The following is a 25159-nucleotide window of genomic DNA, read 5'->3' as shown; positions in this document are numbered from 1 at the left end:
TTCACACATCAGTTTTTTGCCATCAGTCACAATCCGTAGAATTTTGAAAAAAAAACAGATTGTGAAAAACTGATGCGACGGATCCGTTTTTTCGCCTGATCTGTCGCCGTATTCCGTCATTTGACGGACCCGGCGCCATAGGCTTCCATTCTAGCAAACGACAGACGCCGACGGATCCGTCAATGTCCGTTTTTTCGACTGACACAAAAAACGTTACTTTGTCCGTTGTCTCCGGCCGCCGGACAAACAATTTTCGACGGATCTGGCAAACGACGGATGAAACGTGAGGCCATCCATCGCAATCCGTCTCTAATACAAGTCTCTTATCTGGCGGCATCAGTCGGCGGATCTGTTTTTTTTTCAAAATTCTACGGATTGCGACTGATGACAAAAAACTGATGTGTGAAAGGTGCCTAAAACAACATTTTACTGGTAAAAAAATTTAATTTTTTTTTCTTTTTCATGGCCCAATATTGTAAAATTGTGTGCATCACCTTTGGGTTCAAAATGTTCACTGCACTCCTAGATGAATTCCTTGAGGGGTCTAGTTTCCAAAATATGGTCACCTGAGAGGATTTTTGCTTTTTCTCCACCTTCGGGGCTCTGCTAATATTACATGGCATCCACAATATATTTAAGAGACATACATATAGTCCATATCATTGACTGGTATCATTATATACATCTCGTATCGCTGGATATTCACATTTCAGTGATTACGCTCTATTAATCTAGGCTCACGCACATTTGACAAGTTTACCTATCTTATGTTTTCTCTGATTTTTCTTGCTTAAAGTCAGATTGCTCATATTTTGTTTTTTAATATACTTAATAAAAAATAGATTTTATTTAATTTATGTAAAGAATCTTGTCACTCTATTGGGACTCAGGTGACTCAAAGGGTAAGTTCACACTAAGTTTTTTTTTCAGCGTTCTGCAGGAAAGAAGCTGCAGAAAAAAACTGTTTTTGGTGCGTTTTTTTCACCACTTATTCAAGTCAATGGGTGAAGAAAAAAAAAAAAAAACGCTGAAAGAGGTGACATGCTCTATGTCCAAAAAAAATATGCAAAGCACAAAATACTGATGACAAAAAAAAACAGTGTGTGCATGAGATTTCTGAAATCTCATCGGCTTTGTTGGTACTGTAAAAAGCAGCTGAAAATTAACATTAAGTGTGAACTTAGTTCTATTCAGTTATATATTTCTAAATTGTGGGTGTCCCGCCACTGATGGATCCATATTAGGCTTTCTCTAAAGTTTGAAAATTGTAAATTTTTTCAAAATTTTTGACAAAGTTTAGACATTTTCATTAATATACTGTATGCAAAACAAATCGACCTAAATTCAACACAAACAAAGAATAGTAAGTCAAGAAAGAGTCTCAGTATCACTTGGGATACATAGAAGCACCTTTCATGTCGCCTGTGCAATATGGGTGCTCCTCCTGTAAGATCTCCAAGAAATCATCATCTATCTACTTCCATTACTTGTATATTAATCGCTGCTGCCGGCCATTGGTCTGGCAAGCCACGCAGCCAATCCGTAGGATAGGTGTTGACATGCAGAGTAGTCCAGATCTCTGTAGATGGGTCGGAATACCCCTTTACAGCCCATATTAGGTTGTACCCTGAGGAGTTAATAACTCTTGTTCACAGCATGCTAGGAACATGTGCATGTGATGGATATAGGCTGTATCTCGCTGCTCTACGGTGATGCATAATTAATGGTGAAAGCATCATTCTTATGACGGCTATTTCATATTTAATCCCACCTTATGGATGTAAATGTAAGTCCACTTATTGTAGGAGGCAATGACTAATTGATGAGTGCGGAGGCCACGTTTGCTTTATGGAGGTTAAGTATGCCATGTATTAGTGTCAATGCTTTGTGATTTTTATCGTTTCCTATATAACATTGTCTTTGGGGATATTCTATAATTGTCTTCTAATGGCAAATGTTTGTTGGAGTGACGTTTTTCTGGTTTGCTAGTTTTTTTTTTTTGTTTTTTTTTAACAATATTCCATAAGTTTGATATAAAAGTTTAAAAAATAAGTTAACACTTGTCTTTTTGATGGTGTTTTCTTTTGTTTTCTAAAGGGCCACGATCAGACTTCCACCCTTTCCGTAGAGATGACACTACCCAATCACCATCCTTTTCATCGTGACCTTCTGCGATATGCCAAGTTGATGGAGTGGCTGAAAACGACGGAGTACACAAGATACGAGGGACTTACCAAGGTCTGTAGGGTTTGCTGTCTTTGTCTCCAAAATGTTTACTGCTTTATGCTAAGACCAAGGGTGCGTTATCAGACACTTGTCTCTGAACTTGTATTTTGCTTTTCAGAACTACATAGATTATATTGTCCGCTTGTATGACAGAGAGATCAGGGACTTTTTCGAGGTGGCTAAAAACAAGATGACAGGTGTCGCCAAGGAAGGAAAGAAATTTGGTAAGTTATTTGGGCAAATGACAGTAACTCTGAGAGGTTAGGGTTAGGACCACATTCGTTAGAATGGGCCTATATCACCCTTACTATTTTATATTGGCAATAATTAAAGCGTTTATCCATTACTATTTTTTTTTCTTTTTTTACTGATGGGTGCCATCACAGAGTGGTTATTGACCGCTTCTGCCGGCAATTTCAGCTGCTCAGTCAACAAAGCAGCTCTTCTTCTTCTGGGCCGCTCTGTTGAAGGGGCGTGACTGCGAACATCATGCTGATTGACAGCGCGCTGCAAAAGAGGTAGGCAGCAGGGAGCCATCTGCCAATCATAATGACATCAGCAGTCACGCCACGTCACCGGTGCAGAGAGTAAGAGAAGCTGCTGCCCTGTTGAAGTCACGTCAGCAGAAGCTGCTGAATTGCTCGCAGGAGCGTTTTATGACTGCTCTATGTCGACAAAGATTGGCACCGGGCACAGAAGGCAAGTAGTTAGATAAAAAGCTAAATAAAACAAACAAACCTGGATAAACTATTTCATGGAAGCTCCAGAAACATCAGAATGGTTTTGGTGGTTCTGTTTTCTCCATGGACGGTGGCTAGACACCTACTGCTGCTGCGTTGAGGCCCCTTGTTCTTGGTAACGATGAACTTGCTGAGGTTTTACTGCCACTTATTATACTTTATGGCCTGACCGATTAACAGGTAAAACCAGCAACCTAAAATACAGCGGGACAAGCTCTATTGAAGACAATTGAGATATGTGAAAATAGGACTGATCCACCGGGGACTTTTCGCCGAGACCTCTGCAGTGGCAAAAACATCTTCAGTATAAATGGACTGGCCAGGTTCTAATGCAGATTTTTTCAGCAGAGTGTTGATGAGATTTCTTATAAACCTCATCCGCTTTGCTGGTGCGCTAATAAGCAGTAGATTTTCTGCACGCAAATCCAAAACTTGCTGCGACCAGTCCCGCGTTGAGGTTCCCTAACTCCGCAGGCATCGAGAAGGTTTCCTGTGCTGTACTTGCTTGGTAACGCTGGATGCCGGCAGCTTGTGTGCAGTTCTTCCTCATACTTACCTTATCATGTTAGGACATGATAGATTATTTTATGCCTGCTATACAATGCCTTGCTTGCTGATGTGCGGAGCTCAGAGGTATGGTGCAAGCGTGCGACTTAACATGTAGAGGTTTATAAGGTGGCTGTGCGTTACATGGTTTCGAGTTTTCCTCACACCACACGTTTTTCTCCTTTTTAATACAGATTGTGTTGGTTCCACAAGAATAATCAGTAAACACGGTAAAAAAGAGAGTCCATAAGTTAATGTGCACTAAGCATAATGGATACACCCTATGTCCACCTGCAGTCAGAATCCCTTGTCTTACAGTCATAATGTTGTCCTGTTTCTTACCCAACTACATACTCACCACATTTTATCTAGAAAGGAAAGTACTCAGTTATTATAGGTCTGATGCCTTTTATATGTGTCTGAAATGAATAAATATAAGGCAGCGACTGACACAAAGATGGGGGAGGGGGGTCCACTGGATCAATAAATTTGCATTGGTTCTTTAACCCCTTCATGACCCAGCCTATTTTGACCTTAAAGACCTTGCCGTTTTTTGCAATTCTGACCAGTGTCCCTTTATGAGGTAATAACTCAGGAACGCTTCAACGGATCCTAGCGGTTCTGAGATTGTTTTTTCGTGACATATTGGGCTTCATGTTAGTGGTAAATTTAGGTCAATAAATTCTGCGTTTATTTGTGATAAAAACGGAAATTTGGCGAAAATTTTGAAAATTTCGCAATTTTCACATTTTGAATTTTTATTCTGTTAAACCAGAGAGATATGTGACACAAAATAGTTAATAAATAACATTTCCCACATGTTTACTTTACATCAGCACAATTTTGGAAACAAAATTTTTTTTTGTTAGGAAGTTATAAGGGTTAAAATTTGACCAGCGATTTGTCATTTTTACAACGAAATTTACAAAACCATTTTTTTTAGGGACCACCTCACATTTGAAGTCAGTTTGAGGGGTCTATATGGCTGAAAATACCCAAAAGTGACACCATTCTAAAAACTGCACCCCTCAAGGTACTCAAAACCATATTCAAGAAGTTTATTAACCCTTCAGGTGCTTCACAGCAGCAGAAGCAACAAGGAAGGAAAAAATGAACATTTAACTTTTTAGTCACAAAAATTATCTTTTAGCAACAATTTTTTTATTTTCCCAATGGTAAAAGGAGAAACTGAACCACGAAAGTTGTTGTCCAATTTGTCCTGAGTACGCTGATACCTCATATGTGGGGGTAAACCACTGTTTGGGCGCACGGCAGGGCTTGGAAGGGAAGGAGCGCCATTTGACTTTTTGAATCAAAAATTGGCTCCACTCTTTAGCGGACACCATGTCACGTTTGGAGAGCACCCGTGTGCCTAAAAATTGGAGCTCCCCCACAAGTGACCCCATTTTGGAAACTAGACGCCCCAAGGAACTTATCTAGATGCATAGTGAGCACTTTGAACCCCCAGGTGCTTCACAAATTGATCCGTAAAAATGAAAAAGTACTTTTTTTTCACAAAAAAATTCTTTTAGCCTCAATTTTTTCATTTTCACATGGGCAACAGGATAAAATGGATCCTAAAATGTGTTGGGCAATTTCTCCTGAGTACACCAATACCTCACATGTGGGGGTAAACCACTGTTTGGGCACATGGTAAGGCTCGGAAGGGAAGGAGCGCCATTTGACTTTTTGAATGAAAAATTATTTCCATCGTTAGCGGACACCATGTCGCGTTTGGATAGCTCCTGTGTGCCTAAACATTGGCGCTCCCCCACAAGTGACCCCATTTTGGAAACTAGACCCCCCAAGGAACTTATTTAGATGCCTAGTGAGCACTTTAAACCCTCAGATGCTTCACAAATTGATCTGTAAAAATGAAAAAGTACTTTTTTTTCACAAAAAAATTCTTTTCGCCTCAATTTTTTCATTTTCACATGGGCAGTAGGATAAAATGGATCATAAAATTTGTTGGGCAATTTCTCCCGAGTACGCCGATACCTCATATGTGGGGGTAAACCACTGTTTGGGCACACGGCAGGGCTCGGAAGGGAAGGCGCGCCATTTGACTTTTTGAATGGAAAATTAGCTCTAATTGTTAGCGGACACCATGTCGCGTTTGGAGAGCCCCTGTGTGCCTAAACATTGGAGCTCCCCCACAAGTGACCCCATTTTGGAAACTAGACCCCCCAAGGAACTTATCTAGATGCACATTGAGCACTTTAAACCCCCAGGTGCTTCACAGAAGTTTATAACGCAGAGCCATGAAAATAAAAAATAATTTTTCTTTCCTCAAAAATGATTTTTTAGCCTGGAATTTGCTATTTTGCCAAGGATAATAGGAGAAATTGGACCCCAAATATTGTTGTCCAGTTTGTCCTGAGTACGCTGATACCCCATATGTGGGGGTAAACCACTGTTTGGGCGCACGGCAGGGCTCGGAAGGGATGGCATGCCATTTGGCTTTTTAAATGGAAAATTAGCTCCAATCATTAGCGGACACCATGTCACGTTTGGAGAGCCCCTGTGTGCCTAAACATTGGAGATCCCCCAGAAATGACCCAATTTTGGAAACTAGACCCCCAAAGGAACTAATCTAGATGTGTGGTGAGCACTTTGAACCCCCAAGTGCTTCACAGAAGTTTATAACGCAGAGCCATGAAAATAAAAAAAAAAATTATTTTCTCAAAAATGATCTTTTAGCCTGCAATTTTTTATTTTCCCAAGGGTAACAGGAGAAATTTGACCCCAAAAGTTGTTGTCCAGTTTCTCCTGAGTACGCTGATACCCCATATGTGGGGGTAAATCACTGTTTGGGCACATGCCGGGGCTCGGAAGTGAAGTAGTGACGTTTTGAAATGCAGACTTTGATGGAATGCTCTGTGGGCGTCACGTTGCGTTTGCAGAGCCCCTGATGTGGCTTAACAGTAGAAACCCCCCACAAGTGACCCCATTTTGGAAACTAGACCCCCAAAGGAACTTATCTAGATATGTGGTGAGCACTTTGAACCCCCAAGTGCTTCATAGAAGTTTATAATGCAGAGCCGTGAAAATAATAAATACGTTTTCTTTCCTCAAAAATAATTATTTAGCCCAGAATTTTTTATTTTCCCAAGGGTAACAGGAGAAATTGGACCCCAATAGTTGTTGTCCAGTTTCTCCTGAGTACGCTGATACCCCATGTGTGCGGGTAAACCACTGTTTGGGCACACGTCGGGGCTCAGAAGGGAAGTAGTGACTTTTGAAATGCAGACTTTGATGGAATGGTCTGCGGGCGTCACATTGCGTTTGCAGAGCCCCTGGTGTGCCTAAACAGTAGAAACCCCCCACAAGTGACCCCATTTTAGAAACTAGACCCCCCAAGGAACTTATCTAGATATGTGGTGAGCACTTTGAACCCCCAAGTGCTTCACAGACGTTTACAACGCAGAGCCGTGAAAATAAAAAATCATTTTTCTTTCCTCAAAAATGATGTTTTAGCAAGCATTTTTTTAGATTTCCAAGGGTAACAGGAGAAATTGGACCCCAGTAATTGTTGCGCAGTTTATCCTGAGTACACTGATACCCCATATGTGGGGGTAAACCACTGTTTGGGCACACTTCAGGGCTCGGAAGTGAGGGAGCACCACTTGACTTTTTGAATACGAGATTGGCTGGAATCAATGGTGGCGCCATGTTGCGTTTGGAGACCCCTGATGTGCTTAAACAGTGGTAACCCCTCAATTCTACCTCCAACACTAACCCCCCCACACCCCTAACCCTAATCCCAACTGTAGCCATAACCCTAATCACAACCCTAACCACAACCCTAATTCCAACCCTAACCCTAAGGCTATGTGCCCACGTTGCGGATTCGTGTGACATATTTCCGCACCATTTTTGAAAAATCCGCGGGTAAAAGGCACTGCGTTTTACCTGCGGATTTTCCGCGGATTTCCAGTGTTTTTTGTGCGGATTTCACCTGCGGATTCCTATTGAGGAACAGGTGTAAAAAGCCGCGGAATCCGCACAAAGAATTGACATGCTGCGGAAAATACAACGCAGCGTTTCCGCGCGGTATTTTCTGCACCATGGGCACAGCGGATTTGGTTTTTTATATGTTTACATGGTACTGTAAACCTGATGGAACACTGCTGCGAATCCGCAGCGGCCAATCCACAGCCAAATCCGCACAGTGTGCACATAGCCTAATTCTAAAGGTATGTGCACACGCTGCGGAAAACGCTGCAGATCCGCAGCAGTTTCCCATGAGTTTACAGTTCAATGTAAACCTACGGGAAACAAAAATCGCTGTACACATGCTGTGGAAAAACTGCACGGAAACGCAGCGGTTTACATTCCGCAGCATGTCACTTCTTTGTGCGGATTCCGCAGCGGTTTTACAACTGCTCAAATAGAAAATCGCAATTGTAAAACCGCAGTGAAATGCGCAGAAAAAAACGCGGTAAATCCGCCATAAATCCGCAGCGGTTTAGCACTGCGGATTTATCAAATCCGCAGCGGAAAAATCCGCAGAGGACCAGAATACGTGTGCACATACCGAAACCCTAACCCTAGCCCTAACCCTACCCCTAGCCCTACCCCTAGCCCTAACCCTAGCCCTAACCCTAACCCTAGCCCTAACCCTAGCCCTACCCCTAACCCTAGCCCTAACCCTAGCCCTAACCCTACCCCTAGCCCTAACCCTAACCCTAACCCTATTCTAACATTAGTGGAAAAAAAAAATTTTCTTTATTTTTTTATTGTCCCTACCTATGGGCGTGACAAAGGGGGGGGGGTCATGTATTATTTTTTTTATTTTGATCACTGAGATATAATCTATCTCAGTGATCAAAATGCACTTTGGAACGAATCTGCCGGCCGGCAGATTCGGCGGGCGCACTGCGCATGCGCCCGCCATTTTGGAAGATGGCGGCGCCCAGGGAGAAGACGGACGGGACCCCGGCTGGATCGGTAAGTATGATGGGGTGGGGGGGGCCACGGGGGGGGGGGGGGATCGGAGCACGGGGGGGGGAATCGGAGCGCGGCAGGCGTGGAACGGAGCACGGGGGGCGTGGAACGGAGCACGGGGGGGCTGGAACGGAGCATGGGGGGGTGGAACGGAGCACGGGGGGGTGGATCTGAATGCAGGGGGGGGTGATTGGAGCAGGGGGGGGGGTGATTGGAGCACGGGGGGAGCGGACAAGAGCACGGGGGGGAGCGGAGCACTGGATGGAGGGGAGCCGGAGCAGTGTACCGGCCAGATCGGGGGGCTGGGGGGGCGATCGGTGGGGTGGGGTGGGGGCACACTAGTATTTCCAGCCATGGCCGATGATATTGCAGCATCGGCCATGGCTGGATTGTAATATTTCACCCGTTATAATGGGTGAAATATTACAAATCGCTCTGATTGGCAGTTTCACTTTCAACAGCCAATCAGAGCGATCGTAGCCACGAGGGGGTGAAGCCACCCCCCCTGGGCTAAACTACCACTCCCCCTGTCCCTGCAGATCGGGTGAAATGGGAGTTAACCCTTTCACCCGATCTGCAGGGACGCGATCTTTCTGTGACACAGCATATGCGTCACAGGTCGGATTGGCACCGACTTTCATGACGCATACGCTGTGTCACAGGTCGGGAAGGGGTTAAACAGGCATTTATAGATACATCCAGCTACATCCTTGTCTTCTGACGTCCTTTCCATGCCTGAGATCTAGTTCCCATCATCACATCCCATATGAATGACTGGGTGCCTCTAATATAATGTGTGCCGTCGTGTGTCTAACAACCGTTTTCCGTTGACTTGTCCATGTAACTGTTTACAGCCTAAGATAACCGTATCTGCTTAATCTAGTCTTCTGCACGTCTCTTTCCAACTAGAGCCTAACTCGCCTCTTGTGCATGGTCTACGCTAATATGCCTGTTTTTCTAATGCATCTTTGTCTTTGGTGCTTGCAACTTAATCCAAACCAGCAACGCTGCCTCGAAAAGAGACTGCCGTGAAACAGGAGACAGAAAGTGAGTATACCATGGCTGCCTTTTATTGGCGACTGCGTGATGAAATCCTTTTACCAAATGGCTTGATAAATGGCGGCACCTTTAGATGTATTGTTGTCCTAATTCTAAGACTGGCGAGTTGCATGGGGTTCATTAAAGCCATCAGGGCCTTGTGCTCATACAGTCCATAATGTCCACGAGTAGTTCTCTGTCTTTACCACTATTCAGACTCTTCTTCTGCCAGATGGTGGTTAGTACATCGGAGAAACACCTTTTCTCATTCTCATCATCGCCTGCTTTTCATTTGAAACCCAAAAATACAAAGGGATTATCCCATAAACAACATTTATCACCTTCTCACACATGGTAAATGTATGATCACTGGTGGTTCGGCCCACCCTTCTGTGAACAGGAGGTCCAAATGGTGCAGTACTGAGCATGTGTGACCTATAGCCTGCTAAAGGAGCAGTAGTCGCACATGCTTGCTACCACTCTTTTTACATGTGGGGCTTGGGACCCTGTTTTTGGAATTGTTGGCTGTCTCAACGGATAGACCTCCACTGATCATACATTTTTCCATTGATACTCTACTATAGGTGAGGGGGAACATGTTTATTGGACAATTCCTTTAAGTGGACATCAGAAAAAGTCAATGGAAATGTGCAACATAACTGGTATAAAAGACCACCAATCTACAAGCTGGAAAAGGTTTGGAACCTTTTGCTCCTATACTGATATTTCTCCATCGCCACATTGGGGGACACAGGACCGTGGGTGTATGCTGCTGCCACTAGGAGGCTGCCACTAAGTAAATACAAAAAGGGTTAACTCCTGCAGTATACACCGCCCACTGGCTCCTGATAGAACCAGTTTATGCTTAAGGTACCTTCACACATAACGATTTCGTTAACGATATCGTTGCTTTTTGTGACGTAGCAACGATATCGTTAACTAAATCGTTATGCGTGACAGCGACCAACGATCAGGCCCCTGCTGGGAGATCGTTGGTCGCTGGGAATGATCAGGACCTTTTTTTTGGTCGCTGATCACCCGCTGACATCGCTGAATCGGCGTGTGTGACACCGATCCAGCGATGTCTTCACTGGTAACCAGGGTAAATATCGGGTTACTAAGCGCAGGGCCGCGCTTAGTAACCCGATGTTTACCCTGGTTACCATTGTAAAAGTAAAAAAAACCAAACAGTACATACTTACATTCCGGTGTCTGTCCCCCGGCGTCAGCTTCCCTGCACTGTGTCAGCGCCGGCCGGCTGTAAAGCAGAGCACAGCGGTGACGTCACGCAGGCCACACCCACCGCTCTGGCGCTTCTCGGACACTGCGAGAAGCTCCCTTGTACTCTCGGCGGCCATTTTCTGTCTAAAGCTTGCAGGACTCCGCTGGGGCACACGGGCACAGGACCTGGGTAAGTGCTGTGCCACACTACCGCAGGTCCCCCCTTTCATATAGCTTACTCTGACAGCTGCACACAGAGCAGCATCCCTCCAGCTCCCTTTGGAAGTTAACGAGGTTCAACATGTCTCTACCTAAATCCTCCAAAAAGTCCTCTAAAACATAGTGTTTTTCACTTCTTGCTCCTCCTGTCAGGCTGCGTTACCAAGCGGACATACTGCTCCGCTCTGTCATGCTTGTTACCCTAAATGCGTTCAGGGGTCTCCCACCATGACCGATCGCACGGTGACCAGTCCCCCTGAGTGGGCTTTGTCACTCTCTCAATCTATAGCTTCCTTGTCTAAAGTGATCGAGTCCCTCCAGGATCCATCCAGGAGCAGGACCACTAATCCACCTTCCCAAGAAAATTCCCCTACAGCAGGGGAATCTTCGGCCTGCAGGGGCCACTCTCATTCAAGACACAAGCGGGCATCTAGGAAGTGGGTTCGTAGCTTGTCCCCCAGGCCTTCTGGTGCCTCCGCGTCCGTTAGCTCGGCTTCCCGCTCTCGCTCCCCAGGCACCTCTAGCGACCAGGACTCTGAACCTGAGTCTGATGGGCCTCTTGATCTAAAGTCGCCAGGCTATCTGAGTACTATAGATAGTCTCATTGAGGCCGTCAACCAGTCACTTCAGGTTGATGAGGAGCCTACGACCTCCCATACGGATAATTCGGTGTCCTTCAAAAGGACCAAGCGTCCTCACAGGGTGTTTGCCAATCACCCGGAGTTCCAGGACATGGTTCAGCGACATACAGAGATCTATTTGCAGGTCAGAGATCTCTGGAGTCCAAATATCCTTTTTCTCCTGACCTCCGCAAACAATGGATAGAATCCCCCCCACCCCCCGTGGATCCTCCTGTTTCACGTATGTCCTCCAAAACTCTACTATCCTTGCCAGACGGATCTTCCATCAAAGACCCCACGGATTGCCTAGTTGACAGCCTCGCCCTTTCAGTTTTTGAGGCATCAGGCTCGGCACTCTTTCCCTCTTTTGCCGCTACCTGGGTAGCCAAAGCCGTGACTTTTTGGGCAGACTCTCTGAATAAGGCCTTACAGAACAGTGATCTCCCCTTTTGACATAGTGCAGCTAGCTAATCAAATTTCCTTGGCTGGCGATAACTTAGTAAACACCTCCCTGGACTAATTGCTCTGCACTTATAGCTTCAAACGTTGTGGCGATAAGAAGAGCACTATGCCTGAGAAACTGGGGAGCAGACTCTGCATCTAAAAAGTACCTAACGTCCCTTCCATATCTCAGTGGCCGCTTATTTGGTGAAAAGCTGGACCAACTGATTTCAGATGCTACAGGAGGGAAAAGTACTTTCCTTCCTCAGCAGAGATTCACACAACCGTTCCGCCGACAGTCACAGGCTTGCTTTCAGTCCTTTCGTGGCAATTACGCATGGTCCTCCTCGGCCAGTGCCCCAGGTTCGGGACACTGCGCCGTCAGAGACAAAAGCCCACAGGCCTCGTACAGGCCCAACCACTCCTGGAGAGGCCGCTCCACGCAGTATAGATCTAGGGAATCCAGACCCCAAAGATCTACTAAATGACACTCAATCTCGTCCGGACGACACCAGCAGAGTAGGCAGATGCCTTCTTTTGTTTCATCATACCTGGCTTGCAGTCGTTCAAGACGAGTGGGTCAGGGATCTGGTGTCCTCCAGATACAAGATCGAATTTTCCTCTCCCCCTCCAACCCGGTTCTTTGCTCCAAAGGTTCCTTTGCTTCGCTGTCCGCGGGGAACATTTTCAGTTCACAGCCTTACCTTTTGGCCTCGCCACCGCCCCCAGAGTTTTCATTAAGGTCATGGCGGCGGTCATGGCCATTCTACATGCTCGGGGTTTAGTCGTGCTCCCCTATCTAGACAACCTGCTAATCAAAGGTCCATCCTTCCAAGCCTGCGAGGAGTGCTTCCGCATTGCCTTGGATACTCTTTCTTGGCTGGGTTGGTTGATCAACTTTAAAAAAAGTCATCTCCTGTTCCAGCTCAGCGGATCTCCTTCCTGGGCATGACTTTGGACACTTCCCGAGGGTTGGTCCTTCTCCCTCGGAACAAGGTCTTAGCTCCGTCAACCATCCCCCTGTTCCTTCCGTTTCGGCATGAGGATTCTCGGGAAGATGGTGGCTGCAATGGAGGCAATTCCGTTTGCGCAACTGCATCTTCGACCCCTTCAGCACGCACTGCTGGACGCATGGGATGGGAGTCCTTTTTCCCTCGACCAACCGTGTCCTCTGACCCCTCGGGTCAAGCAGATGCTCCGAACCTCTCTTCTCCAAGCGAGGTCCTTCCTCCCCAGTCCATTGGCTGGTAGTCACTACCGATGCCAGCCTACTCGGCTGGGGAGCGGTTTTTCGTCATCGCACTGCACAGGGGACCTGGTCTCCTCACGATTCTCGCCTTCCAATCAATATCCTGGAGATCCATGCGATATGGCTGTCCCTGAGGCAGTTCCATCATCTCCTAGCAGACCGCCCCATCCGTATCTAGTCGGACAATGCCACGGCTGTGGCTTATATAAATCATCAGGGGGGCACCCGCAGCAGGACTGCAATGCGCAAGGTCGGGCACATCCTTCGCTGGGCCAAAAACAACCACTCGGTCATATCGGCCGTTCACATTCCAGGAGTGGAAAATTGGGCCTCGGACTTCCTCACTTGTCAAGGTCTTGCCTCAGGAGAGTGGTCTCTCCATCAAGACGTTTTCCAACAGATCTGTCTTCGTTGGGGTACTCCGGACGTAGACTTGATGGCTTCCTGGTTCAATGCCAAGGTACCTCAGTTTGTAGTCCGGTCTCAGGACCCGAGAGCATTCGGAGTGGACGTGCTGGTCCTTCCTTGGAGTCAGTTTCGCCTTCCTTATCTATTTCAGCCCCTGCCCTTTCTTCAGAGAGTCATCAGGAAGATCAGGGCGGAGGGTGTACTGGTGATTCTCATCGCTCCGGATTGGCCTCGCCAGGTGTGATACGCAGAGCTGGTCCAGCTCATCGCAGATGTTCCTTGGCGACTACCAGATCATCCGGATCTGCTTTCTCAGGGTCCGATCTACCACCAGAACTCAGGGGCCCTGTGTTTGACGGCTTGGCCTCTGAATCCTGGGCTCTGAGTCAAGCAGGTTTTTCCTGCGAAGTAATTTATACCTTGATCAATGCCCGAAAGCCAGTGTCATTGCGCATCTATCATCGGACCTGGAAGACTTTCTTTGAATGGTGCAGAAGCAGAGGTCGCCCCCTGTTGGTCTTCAACATCCCTACCATCTTGGAATTCCTTCAATCCGGTCTGGACTTGTCAGTCCTCTTCCTGCGAAAAATTGCTTCAAAGCCTCAGGTGAGAACGTTCTTTCAGGGAGTCTCCCACGTTGTGCCTCCCTATAGAGCACCTCTAGAGGCTTGGGACCTTAATCTGGTCCTAGGTGTCCTGCAGGAATCTCCCTTTGAGCCGTTGCAGGACATATCTCTATCTCTCCTTTCATGGAAGGTGGCTTTTCTTGTCTCTATTACGTGGATCAGACGAGTCTCGGAGATGGCTGCCCTTTCTTGCCGGACGCCGTTCCTTACATTCCAACTAGACATGGTGGTCTTCAGACCGTACCCTACCTTTCTTCCAAAAGTGGTGTCTTTCTTCCTCCTCAACGAGGATATCGTACTTCCATCGTTTTGTCCAGCTCTGACGCACCGTGTAGAGAAGGCTCTTCATTCCCTGGATCTTGTAAGAGCTCTCGGGAAGTACGTGTCTAGGACGGCACCTTTTCGACAGACGGAAGCTCTGTTCATTCTCTCGGCAGGACACCGGAAGGGACTGTCCGCTTCTAAGTCGACAATCGCCAGATGGATTCGGTCGACTGTTAAAGAGGCTTATCGCGTCAGAGGCAAGCCTATCCCAGTGGGTATCAGGGCACACTCCACTCGGTCGGTGGGTGCTTCCTGGGCCCTTCGGAGTCAAGCGTCTGCAGAGCAAGTTTGCAAAGCTGCGACCTGGTCTAGCCTGCACACTTTCTTAAAGCATTATAATGTCTATACTCGGGCTTCTACAGATGCAAGCCTGGGTAGGCGTATTCCGCAGGCAGCGGTAGCGCACCTTTAGACAGCAGGTGCCAGGAGTTTACACTGTTATGTTATCTCCCACCCAGGGACTGCTTTGGGACGTCCCACAGTCCTGTGTCCCCCAATGTGGCGATGGATAAATAGGGATTTTTGTGTACTCCCCTTAAAATCCTTTTCGCCGAGCGACTCATTGGGGGACACAGCACCCACCTTTCTTTGGCTTGTAGCCTATGATGGGCGTTATAGTTTTGACATGTTGTACCTACGGTTAAATTTTTTGTTAATCTCCTACTGCTTGGTCACTAAGGCTACTTTCACACATCAGGCTTTTTGTTTCAGGCACAATCCGGCAATTTTTGGAAAAAAACGGATCCTTTTTTTTACGCCGGATCCGTTTTTTTCCCATAGAGTTGTATTAGCGCCGGATTGTGCCTGATGGCCAGACGATTCATCCGTTTTTTTTCCGGATCCGTCCAAATAGTCGTTTCCGGCGGACGGAGAAAACGTCCACTGCAACGTTTTTTTTGTCCGGCGGAAAAAAACGTACAGTGACGTAATCGGCCCAAAACACATGAAACTGAGGTGTGAAACAATTAATCTGGCGCCCAGATCCGGTTTTCAAAGCATTTTCCATACAAATTATGCAGATTTTCCGCTCTTTTCTCTCTCGCTCTCATCCATGCGCATTAAGGAAGGACGGATCAAGCTAAATAACAGATCTGGCGCATCAGTTTTTCACAATTTGCGCCGGATCCGTTTTTTTACAAATTGGCCAGATTTAGCCTGAAAACAAAAAACTGATGTGTGAAACTAGCCTTAACTGGTTCTATCAAGAGCCAGTGGGCGGTGTATATTCCAGAGGAGGAGTTAACCCTTTTTTGTATTTACTTAGTGTCAGCCTCCTAGTGGCAGCAGCATGCACCCACGGTGCTGTGTCCCCCAATGAGTCGCTCGGAGAAAAGGATTTTACGGTGAGTACACAAAAATCCCTATTTTGTCATAATTGACAAATCTAGTTTGAGTAACCGTCATTTTCTTTTCATAAATCAATAGTAATAGCAACTTTGTCATATCTTATTGGAGAAATCTGCTTCTTTTTCTGCCGGGACTGATCGTTCATTCTCAAAATTCTCATTTCATGGATAAAACCTGTATTCTGTGTTCAGATATTTATATTACTGAGATAGGAGGTGATAGTTGGTGCTTCTAGTAGTCTATGTAGATGGGAGGAGCTAGAGTCAGAGCTCCTCCCCTTTACATCTGCATAGAATGTTATTATCACTAACTGACATCTCCTGTTTCAGTAATTGTAATCTTTGTGTTCATTGCAACACACTTTACCGGTAATGTAAGAATTTTACAACTGAATGATGAGTTCAAGATGAGGATTAAGCAGATTGCTCTGATAAGATATATTACAGAGTTTCTTATTTTCATGTGTACTATTGATTTATGAAATAAAAACTAAAAATACGGTTAATCTTCAAGATTTATTCTATGAAGTCCAGTGATAACTCGTATCATTAGCGAGGTAATCTGTGTAGAGTATTTGCACTAGTGACCAGTCATGACCGCATCGGATCCTGTGTCTTGATCACGTTGAATTTAAGAGTTTTATTACTTTAATTTAAACATTTTTAACGCTCGAGTAACAGATAGACATTGGAGAGTTAAACTTCCTTTTAAGTGAAACCAGGCAGTGTGGCTAAATGCAAGCGGCAAATCCAAGCCCACCCGCCGCGGGCGAGGTCCACACAATTACTGGCAACGTTTTATGGCCAAAAGCTTTGTGTTACGGTACGGCCACAGCTCTTCAGCAACTCTGTCTGGTGTCACCATTCTCCTCCTATAATATCTCTTCCTGCTTTCTGGGTTTCAGGTCTTCATGGCAGCTCTGGGAAACTGACGGGATCCACATCCAGTCTGAATAAACTAACGGTCCAGAGTTCAGGAAGCCGCAGGTCTCAGTCCTCTTCATTGCTGGATATGGGCAACATGTCCGCCTCAGACTTGGATGTAGCTGACCGCACCAAATTTGATAAGGTATCAGCTGTGATCTTAGATGTACCGGTGGCCTTTTATTTTATCTCTGAGTATATGACTTGGCCATAGACATTTTTGCAACTCATCTCTCGCCTTTTGAGCGCCACCTTATTTTTTTTACAAACACAATATCGAAGCAGTAGGGTAACTGAGCAACGGGTGTGGATATAGGACCTGTTGTGGGCTTTTCTTACCATCTCTTACCCCTTTGTATTTTTGGTGGATCTTTTTCTTACTGATTTCAATGGAAGAACTTGTATAAAAGATGTCTGTTTTAATCCTCACAAAATTGTGTTAAATGATCCCTGTGATTTGTATGCGAAGGAATCCTACCAATACGAGCGGTATAAGAATCCACCATACATGGCACATACTGCTGCGCTATTCTGTATGGCCACTGGACAAAACCCCTACATTCTTTATGACCCAAAATATAGGGCCAAGTTAGCCTACTTCTGATGTGTGAGGATCTGTGGATCTTTCCTGGTACATAACTCCCTGCCTTTTCACCCAAAATCTAATTCCTGCCAGCTACTTCTCATCGTTGTAGCCCCACATCTTGTTGTTACTCTGTCTATGAACCTTGCACACAGGCGGACACCGTGCGGTGATCAGCACTGACTCCGCACCTCACTGTCCATACATAGGATGTAGCTGGTGTAAATAGCTCCTGGATTTGCTCATTACCTTCCCCTCCAGGTTGTTCATTCTTCACTATGAGGCAATAATAGGGTATATCACTGATGCCCATCAGTGTTTTTGGCTTTGTGAAGGCCATCCTATTACCCATTATTCTTTCTGATTTTAGTTATCTAGTTAGTTGTGTTAAGGCCCCGTCACACATAGCGACGCTGCAGCGATACCGACAACGATCCGGATCGCTGCAGCGTCGCTGGAGAGCTGTCACACAGACCGCTCTCCAGCGACCAACGATCCCGAGGTCCCCGGTAAGCAGGGTAAACATCGGGTAACTAAGCGCAGGGCCGCGCTTAGTAACCCGATGTTTACCCTGGTTACCATCGTTAAAGTAAAAAAAACAAACGCTACATACTCACCTACCGCTGTCTGTCCCCGGCGCTCTGCTTCTCTGGTCTGGCTGTGAGCACAGCGGCCGGAAAGCAGAGCGGTGACGTCATCGCTCTGCTTTCCGGCCGCTGTGCTCACAGTGAGTGCAGGAAAGCACAGCGCCGGGGGACAGACAGCCGAAGGTAAGTATGTAGCGTTTGTTTTTTTTACTTTAACGATGGTAAACATCGGGTTACTAAGCGCGGCCCTGCGCTTAGTTACCCGATGTTTACCCTGGTTACCAGCGAAGACATCGCTGAATCGGCGTCACACACGCCGATGCAGCGATGTCAGCGGGACCTCAACGATCAAAAAATGGCCCAGGCCATTCCGACACGACCAGCGATCTCACAGCAGGGGCCTGATCGCTGCTACGTGTCACACATAGCGAGATCGCTACTGAGATCGCTGTTGCATCACAAAACTTGTGACTCAGCAGCGATCTCGCTAGCGATCTCGCTATGTGTGACGGGGCCTTTAGTGAAGGACCATCAGCGGAGAACTGCTGAATGCACATGTTCTGTGTATTTGCTGTAGTGTTCTCAGTATTTTACAAAATCAGTGATTGTTGAGTGTCTAAACCCTGAGACTCTCCTGATCGGCAGAATGAAGAGGCTGTGATGCTTGCTGGAGTTGCACGGCCTCTTTACTCTTGGTCGTGGGTGACCGTGCTTGCTTTGTAGCCCCATCAAACGGTCTGAACAGAGGCTGAACTACACTAATCGGGACAGCTGTATGTAGAGATGGGACATTACTGTCGCAGTTATGGTAAACCAGTTGGCTGTGCAGGGAGGACGACCATTTGGGACAGGTTCAGACTGTGCCAACAGGACGACCACTTGGGATAGTTTCAGGCTTGCAGGTCTCTGGTTACATATCAGGTACCGCTGATTCGGCCACCGGGTACAGATACCGTGGATGCTGTTTCAGGATAATGATACCGCTTAAGCGAACACGGTTGACAAGAACAACCTTTTCTGGACTAACAGGACACTGTATAAGGGAATAGTTTTAACAGACTAGGGACGGGGAACCAGTTGCAAACACCAACACCACCTAACAGTAACTATAGTGGTTGCTCAGACACCTCCCAATTGGGAAGTGTGCCTTTTATACAAGATGCTTCGCAGCTATTGGCTGGGCGACACCTTGCAGGTGAACAGATTATGCTTAATGCCCCTCAGCAACAAGCTGAGGGCATATAGAGCAGGGGAGCGCTCGTGTGTTTCCCGGGCACGCCGCCAGGAACAGCGGTGCGCACACAGACTGAGAGCAGGAAGTATGAAGCAGGAGCACGACGGGGATCCCACTGAGGGTGGGGGCGGTGAGTAATCCGGTGTCCCTGCATGGAGGGAGAAGGGGACACCGTGCAATGTGGTATTGCATCTCTGTCCTGTTGAAATAAATGGTACTCAGCTCAGGAACAACAGTGATGAGGACACCCCAGAACCCTGTGGATGGATGTCGCTCCAATAAGTCGGACCCTCATGAATCGCTAATGAATCAATGGAAAACATAATTTACACTTGTTGGATTTGATCATAAATGGTACATATGTATCATTAAAGGGGTTGTCTCATTAAAGACCATCAATTTCAGAATACAGCCCCCTGATAGTCTAGGGTCCTGCACAGAGCACCCTTGACAAACAGCTGATTTTGCCAAGAGGAACTGCATCCCACCAGGTACTACATGAATGATTGGCCGTGCATGTCCACCTGGCTCAAGAATGGGAGCAATCGTGTAGAGTGGCTCATTATCCTGGCTCATGAGGGGTCCTCAGCATAGGATGCCCCCTCTATGACATCCATGTAACATAGTAACATAGTAACATAGTTAGTAAGGCCGAAAAAAGACATTTGTCCATCCAGTTCAGCCTATATTCCATCATAATAAATCCCCAGATCTACGTCCTTCTACAGAACCTAATAATTGTATGATACAATATTGTTCTGCTCCAGGAAGACATCCAGGCCTCTCTTGAACCCCTCGACTGAGTTCGCCATCACCACCTCCTCAGGCAAGCAATTCCAGATTCTCACTGCCCTAACAGTAAAGAATCCTCTTCTATGTTGGTGGAAAAACCTTCTCTCCTCCAGACGCAAAGAATGCCCCCTTGTGCCCGTCACCTTCCTTGGTATAAACAGATCCTCAGCGAGATATTTGTATTGTCCCCTTATATACTTATACATGGTTATTAGATCGCCCCTCAGTCGTCTTTTTTCTAGACTAAATAATCCTAATTTCGCTAATCTATCTGGGTATTGTAGTTCTCCCATCCCCTTTATTAATTTTGTTGCCCTCCTTTGTACTCTCTCTAGTTCCATTATATCCTTCCTGAGCACCGGTGCCCAAAACTGGACACAGTACTCCATGTGCGGTCTAACTAGGGATTTGTACAGAGGCAGTATAATGCTCTCATCATGTGTATCCAGACCTCTTTTAATGCACCCCATGATCCTGTATGCCTTGGCAGCTGCTGCCTGGCACTGGCTGCTCCAGGTAAGTTTATCATTAACTAGGATCCCCAAGTCCTTCTCCCTGTCAGATTTACCCAGTGGTTTCCCATTCAGTGTGTAATGGTGACATTGATTCCTTCTTCCCATGTGTATAACCTTACATTTATCATTGTTAAACCTCATCTGCCACCTTTCAGCCCAAGTTTCCAACTTATCCAGATCCATCTGTAGCAGAATACTATCTTCTCTTGTATTAACTGCTTTACATAGTTTTGTATCATCTGCAAATATCGATATTTTACTGTGTAAACCTTCTACCAGATCATTAATGAATATGTTGAAGAGAACAGGTCCCAATACTGACCCCTGCGGTACCCCACTGGTCACAGCGACCCAGTTAGAGACTATACCATTTATAACCACCCTCTGCTTTCTATCACTAAGCCAGTTACTAACCCATTTACACACATTTTCCCCCAGACCAAGCATTCTCATTTTGTGTACCAACCTCTTGTGCGGCACGGTATCAAACGCTTTGGAAAAATCGAGATATACCACGTCCAATGACTCACCGTGGTCCAGCCTATAGCTTACCTCTTCATAAAAACTGATTAGATTGGTTTGACAGGAGCGATTTCTCATAAACCCATGCTGATATGGAGTTAAACAGTTATTCTCATTGAGATAATCCAGAATAACATCCCTCAGAAACCCTTCAAATATTTTACCAACAATAGAGGTTAGACTTACTGGCCTATAATTTCCAGGTTCACTTTTAGAGCCCTTTTTGAATATTGGCACCACATTTGCTATGCGCCAATCCTGCGGAACAGACCCTGTCGCTATAGAGTCCCTAAAAATAAGAAATAATGGTTTATCTATTACATTACTTAGTTCTCTTAGTACTCGTGGGTGTATGCCATCCGGACCCGGAGATTTATCTATTTTAATCTTATTTAGCCGGTTTCGCACCTCTTCTTGGGTTAGATTGGTGACCCTTAATATAGGGTTTTCATTGTTTCTTGGGATTTCACCTAGCATTTCATTTTCCACCGTGAATACCGTGGAGAAGAAGGTGTTTAATATGTTAGCTTTTTCCTCGTCATCTACAACCATTCTTTCCTCACTATTTTTTAAGGGGCCTACATTTTCAGTTTTTATTCTTTTACTATTGATATAGTTGAAGAACAGTTTGGGATTAGTTTTACTCTCCTTAGCAATGTGCTTCTCTGTTTCCTTTTTGGCAGCTTTAATTAGTTTTTTAGATAAAGTATTTTTCTCCCTATAGTTTTTTAGAGCTTCAATGGTGCCATCCTGCTTTAGTAGTGCAAATGCTTTCTTTTTACTGTTAATTGATTGTCTTACTTCTTTGTTTAGCCACATTGGGTTTTTCCTATTTCTAGTCCTTTTATTCCCACAAGGTATAAACCGCTTACACTGCCTATTTAGGATGTTCTTAAACATTTCCCATTTATTATCTGTATTCTTATTTCTGAGGATATTGTCCCAGTCTACCAGATTAAGGGCATCTCTAAGCTGGTCAAACTTTGCCTTCCTAAAGTTCAGTGTTTTTGTGACTCCCTGACAAGTCCCCCTAGTGAAAGACAGGTGAAACTGCACAATATTGTGGTCGCTATTTCCTAAATGCCCAACCACCTGCAGATTTGTTATTCTGTCAGGTCTATTAGATAGTATTAGGTCTAAAAGTGCTGCTCCTCTGGTTGGATTCTGCACCAATTGTGAAAGATAATTTTTCTTGGTTATTAGCAGAAACCTGTTGCCTTTATGGGTTTCACAGGTTTCTGTTTCCCAGTTAATATCCGGGTAGTTAAAGTCCCCCATAACCAGGACCTCATTATGGGTTGCAGCTTCATCTATCTGCTTTAGAAGTAGACTTTCCATGGTTTCTGTTATATTTGGGGGTTTGTAACAGACCCCAATGAGAATTTTGTTACCATTTTTCCCTCCATGAATTTCGACCCATATGGACTCGACATCCTCATTTCCTTCGCTAATATCCTCCCTTAAAGTGGACTTTAGACAAGACTTTACATAGAGACAAACCCCTCCTCCTCTCCGATTTTTACGATCCTTTCTAAACAGACTGTAACCCTGTAAGTTAACTGCCCAGTCATAGCTTTCATCTAACCATGTCTCGGTTATTCCCACTATGTCAAAGTTACCTGTAGATATTTCTGCTTCTAGTTCTTCCATCTTGTTTGTCAGGCTTCTGGCGTTTGCGAGCATGCAGTTTACAGGATTTTGTTTTGTTCCAATCTCCTCGCTGTGGATTGTTTTAGAAATGTTCTTACCTCCCTTCTGAGTATGTTTTCCTGGATCTTCTGCCCTGCTGGTCTAGTCTTCACTGCACAGCTCTAATAATACTGTATCAAATAGCACTGAAAACACTTTTTCTACACAACTTGGTGCCCTTTGTAACTTGTATAATTGCTTTACGGGGTGTTAAATGTTTTAATGTGGTTAGTGAGATATAGACGCTGATTTTTGTTATTTTATTTTTTCTGTTCAGATCTTCGAACAGGTCTTAAGTGAACTGGAGCCGCTGTGTCTAGCTGAGCAAGACTTCATCAGTAAATTCTTTAATCTATCGCAACATCAGAGCATGGCTCGGACACCCATGGTATAGAGCTAATGATTTATTAATGTCACTGTATACTGTGTAATTTCTTTACATTTTCATTATTGGGAAATGGACCTACTAAGATCTCTTAAAGGAGTTGTACCAAGTTCAGTCTTTATCCCCTAATTTTTTGCCTATGACAATTTTTTTTTAAAAGAAATAAATAGGTTCTCCTACGAGTTGGTGCTAATTGATTCGCAGGACTCGGACCATCGGCCACGTCGGTGATCTGTGGATGCTTTATGGAAGCCCTGAGAACCACCTCCTTCCTCCTGACATCTGTGGCTCTTCTTTTGCCATCACACAGTGGGTCATATTGCAACTGGTCACATCACATCACGCAGGCTAATCAAACATGGAACCGCAGATGTGGGAGGAAGGAGGCTGTTCTCAGGGCTCCAGCCTGACCTCTATAGATTACCGACCTGGCAGATAGAGCGGGTCCTGCGAATCCATCCACATCAACTCTCATTATCCCATTATATTCTATGGACCATTGACTCTAGAAAACAGTGTAATAAGTCCGCCATAAATCCGACCAGATGTAAAAATCAGATGCTCTATGGAAGCCGCTCCCTGCTCATAGTTTGTATCCCCAGAGCAGAGAATCTCAGGAGATCTTGTGTTCCCTGCGTTCCTATAAGGGTTCATTCACGCATTACAAGAAAGTCAGTCCTAGTTTCATCATTATTCTTGATCAGAGCTTCATCAGTTTTTCTTTGATGGGAGAAAATGTTTGTCCACCTTCATCTATCTGTCAGTCCACAAAAAATGGACAGCACATGGATGGCATTGCCAAGTTTGTTCTGACAATCGGATCAATATTGAACATGTCTTTTAAAATTTGTATGGACCCGTTGGTCTGCAAAAAACACGGACATGTGAACAGCCCCTTAGACTGTCATAGGTATCAGTGTTATTCGTGAAAAACCCTGATGGCAGCCATACGTGAAAAACTAACGTTTGACTGAGCCCTAATACTTACCCTTCATCTACTGTCACTTCTTGTTAATATCAGACGTCGTAGGGGCTTGAAATGATAATATAATAATGGTTACATACAGAATGATGTATACTACTGTTGCAGAAAATATCAGATGCTTCTTTCCTGAACGCCAGTGTTGAGAATTATTATTCTAAAAAGTCTCTAATGTTCTATGGGAATTGCTCTGTTGGTTCTTTCTAATTGCCAGCCTTTATGATAAATACACATTCGTATAACAATCAAATACATTTATTGTCTATGGGGGGACGAATAAATCAGACATTATGTATCTGTTACTGGAATATAAACAGGGCTTTTATGTTGAGCCGAACAGATGATTTAACCACAAAATCACAAGTGCCTATTTTTTAGGAGAACATAGAGGACACTATGAATTAATAATTAAATTCACTCCTCTGTTGCGGTTCTCTGAAAGTCTAGCTGACGGGTACACGTAATGGATGAGAGGAGAAGAGGGATGCCATCTTATTCTTTTGGTTGGGAAGGAAACCATTTATTATTAAACAAATCCTTATCAAGATAGTGATGTGGCTTGGAGGAATCCAACACTTAAAATGGCAGGAAAATGGGTGTAAGATTGGGCACATAGATGACCAGAAGCCACCGTGTCAAATGTGGGGCATTGGAAAAATTGCTAAAGTTTTTTGTGCCTCCATGTTAACACTTTAGGAAAATGATCTTATTTTATTCTTTTAGGCTATGTGCACACGTAGGAAATGTGGTGCAGAATTTTCTGCACAAAATCAGCATCTCCTGGCAGAATCCGCAGCTGCGGATTTGCGCCGCGGTTTTTATGCGGATTTTGTGCGGATTTGCCGCGGAATTAATGCGGATTTCTTGCAGTTTTTGCCACTGCGGATTTCTATCATGGAGGGGTGCAGAAACACTGCAGATCTGCACAAAAGAAGTGACATGCACTTCTTTTAAATCCGCAGCAATTCTGCACTGATTTTTCCGCACCATGTGCA

The 25159-nt window shown here is 45.2% G+C and overlaps 1 protein-coding gene across 2 annotated transcripts in view; it reads left to right on the top strand.

Moving 5' to 3' along the window:
- The window catches only part of EXOC1 (exocyst complex component 1), a 99972-nt gene that overhangs the window by 48354 nt on the left and 26459 nt on the right, over window positions 1-25159 (top strand). The window contains exons 9-13 of one of the 2 annotated variants that reach the window (XM_069744451.1): window positions 2098-2238; window positions 2345-2450; window positions 9462-9506; window positions 16857-17020; window positions 23075-23185. In XM_069744451.1, the coding sequence (XP_069600552.1) occupies window positions 2098-2238; window positions 2345-2450; window positions 9462-9506; window positions 16857-17020; window positions 23075-23185 (567 nt within the window). The remainder of the gene's footprint in view (window positions 1-2097; window positions 2239-2344; window positions 2451-9461; window positions 9507-16856; window positions 17021-23074; window positions 23186-25159) is intronic. The other variant, XM_069744452.1, reaches the window with a different exon arrangement.

This window comes from Ranitomeya imitator, chromosome 1 (assembly GCF_032444005.1).
Source record: "Ranitomeya imitator isolate aRanImi1 chromosome 1, aRanImi1.pri, whole genome shotgun sequence".
NCBI lineage: Eukaryota > Metazoa > Chordata > Amphibia > Anura > Dendrobatidae > Ranitomeya > Ranitomeya imitator.
Note: the sequence above shows the minus strand (reverse complement) of the source record. Positions and strands in the feature narration are given on the sequence as shown.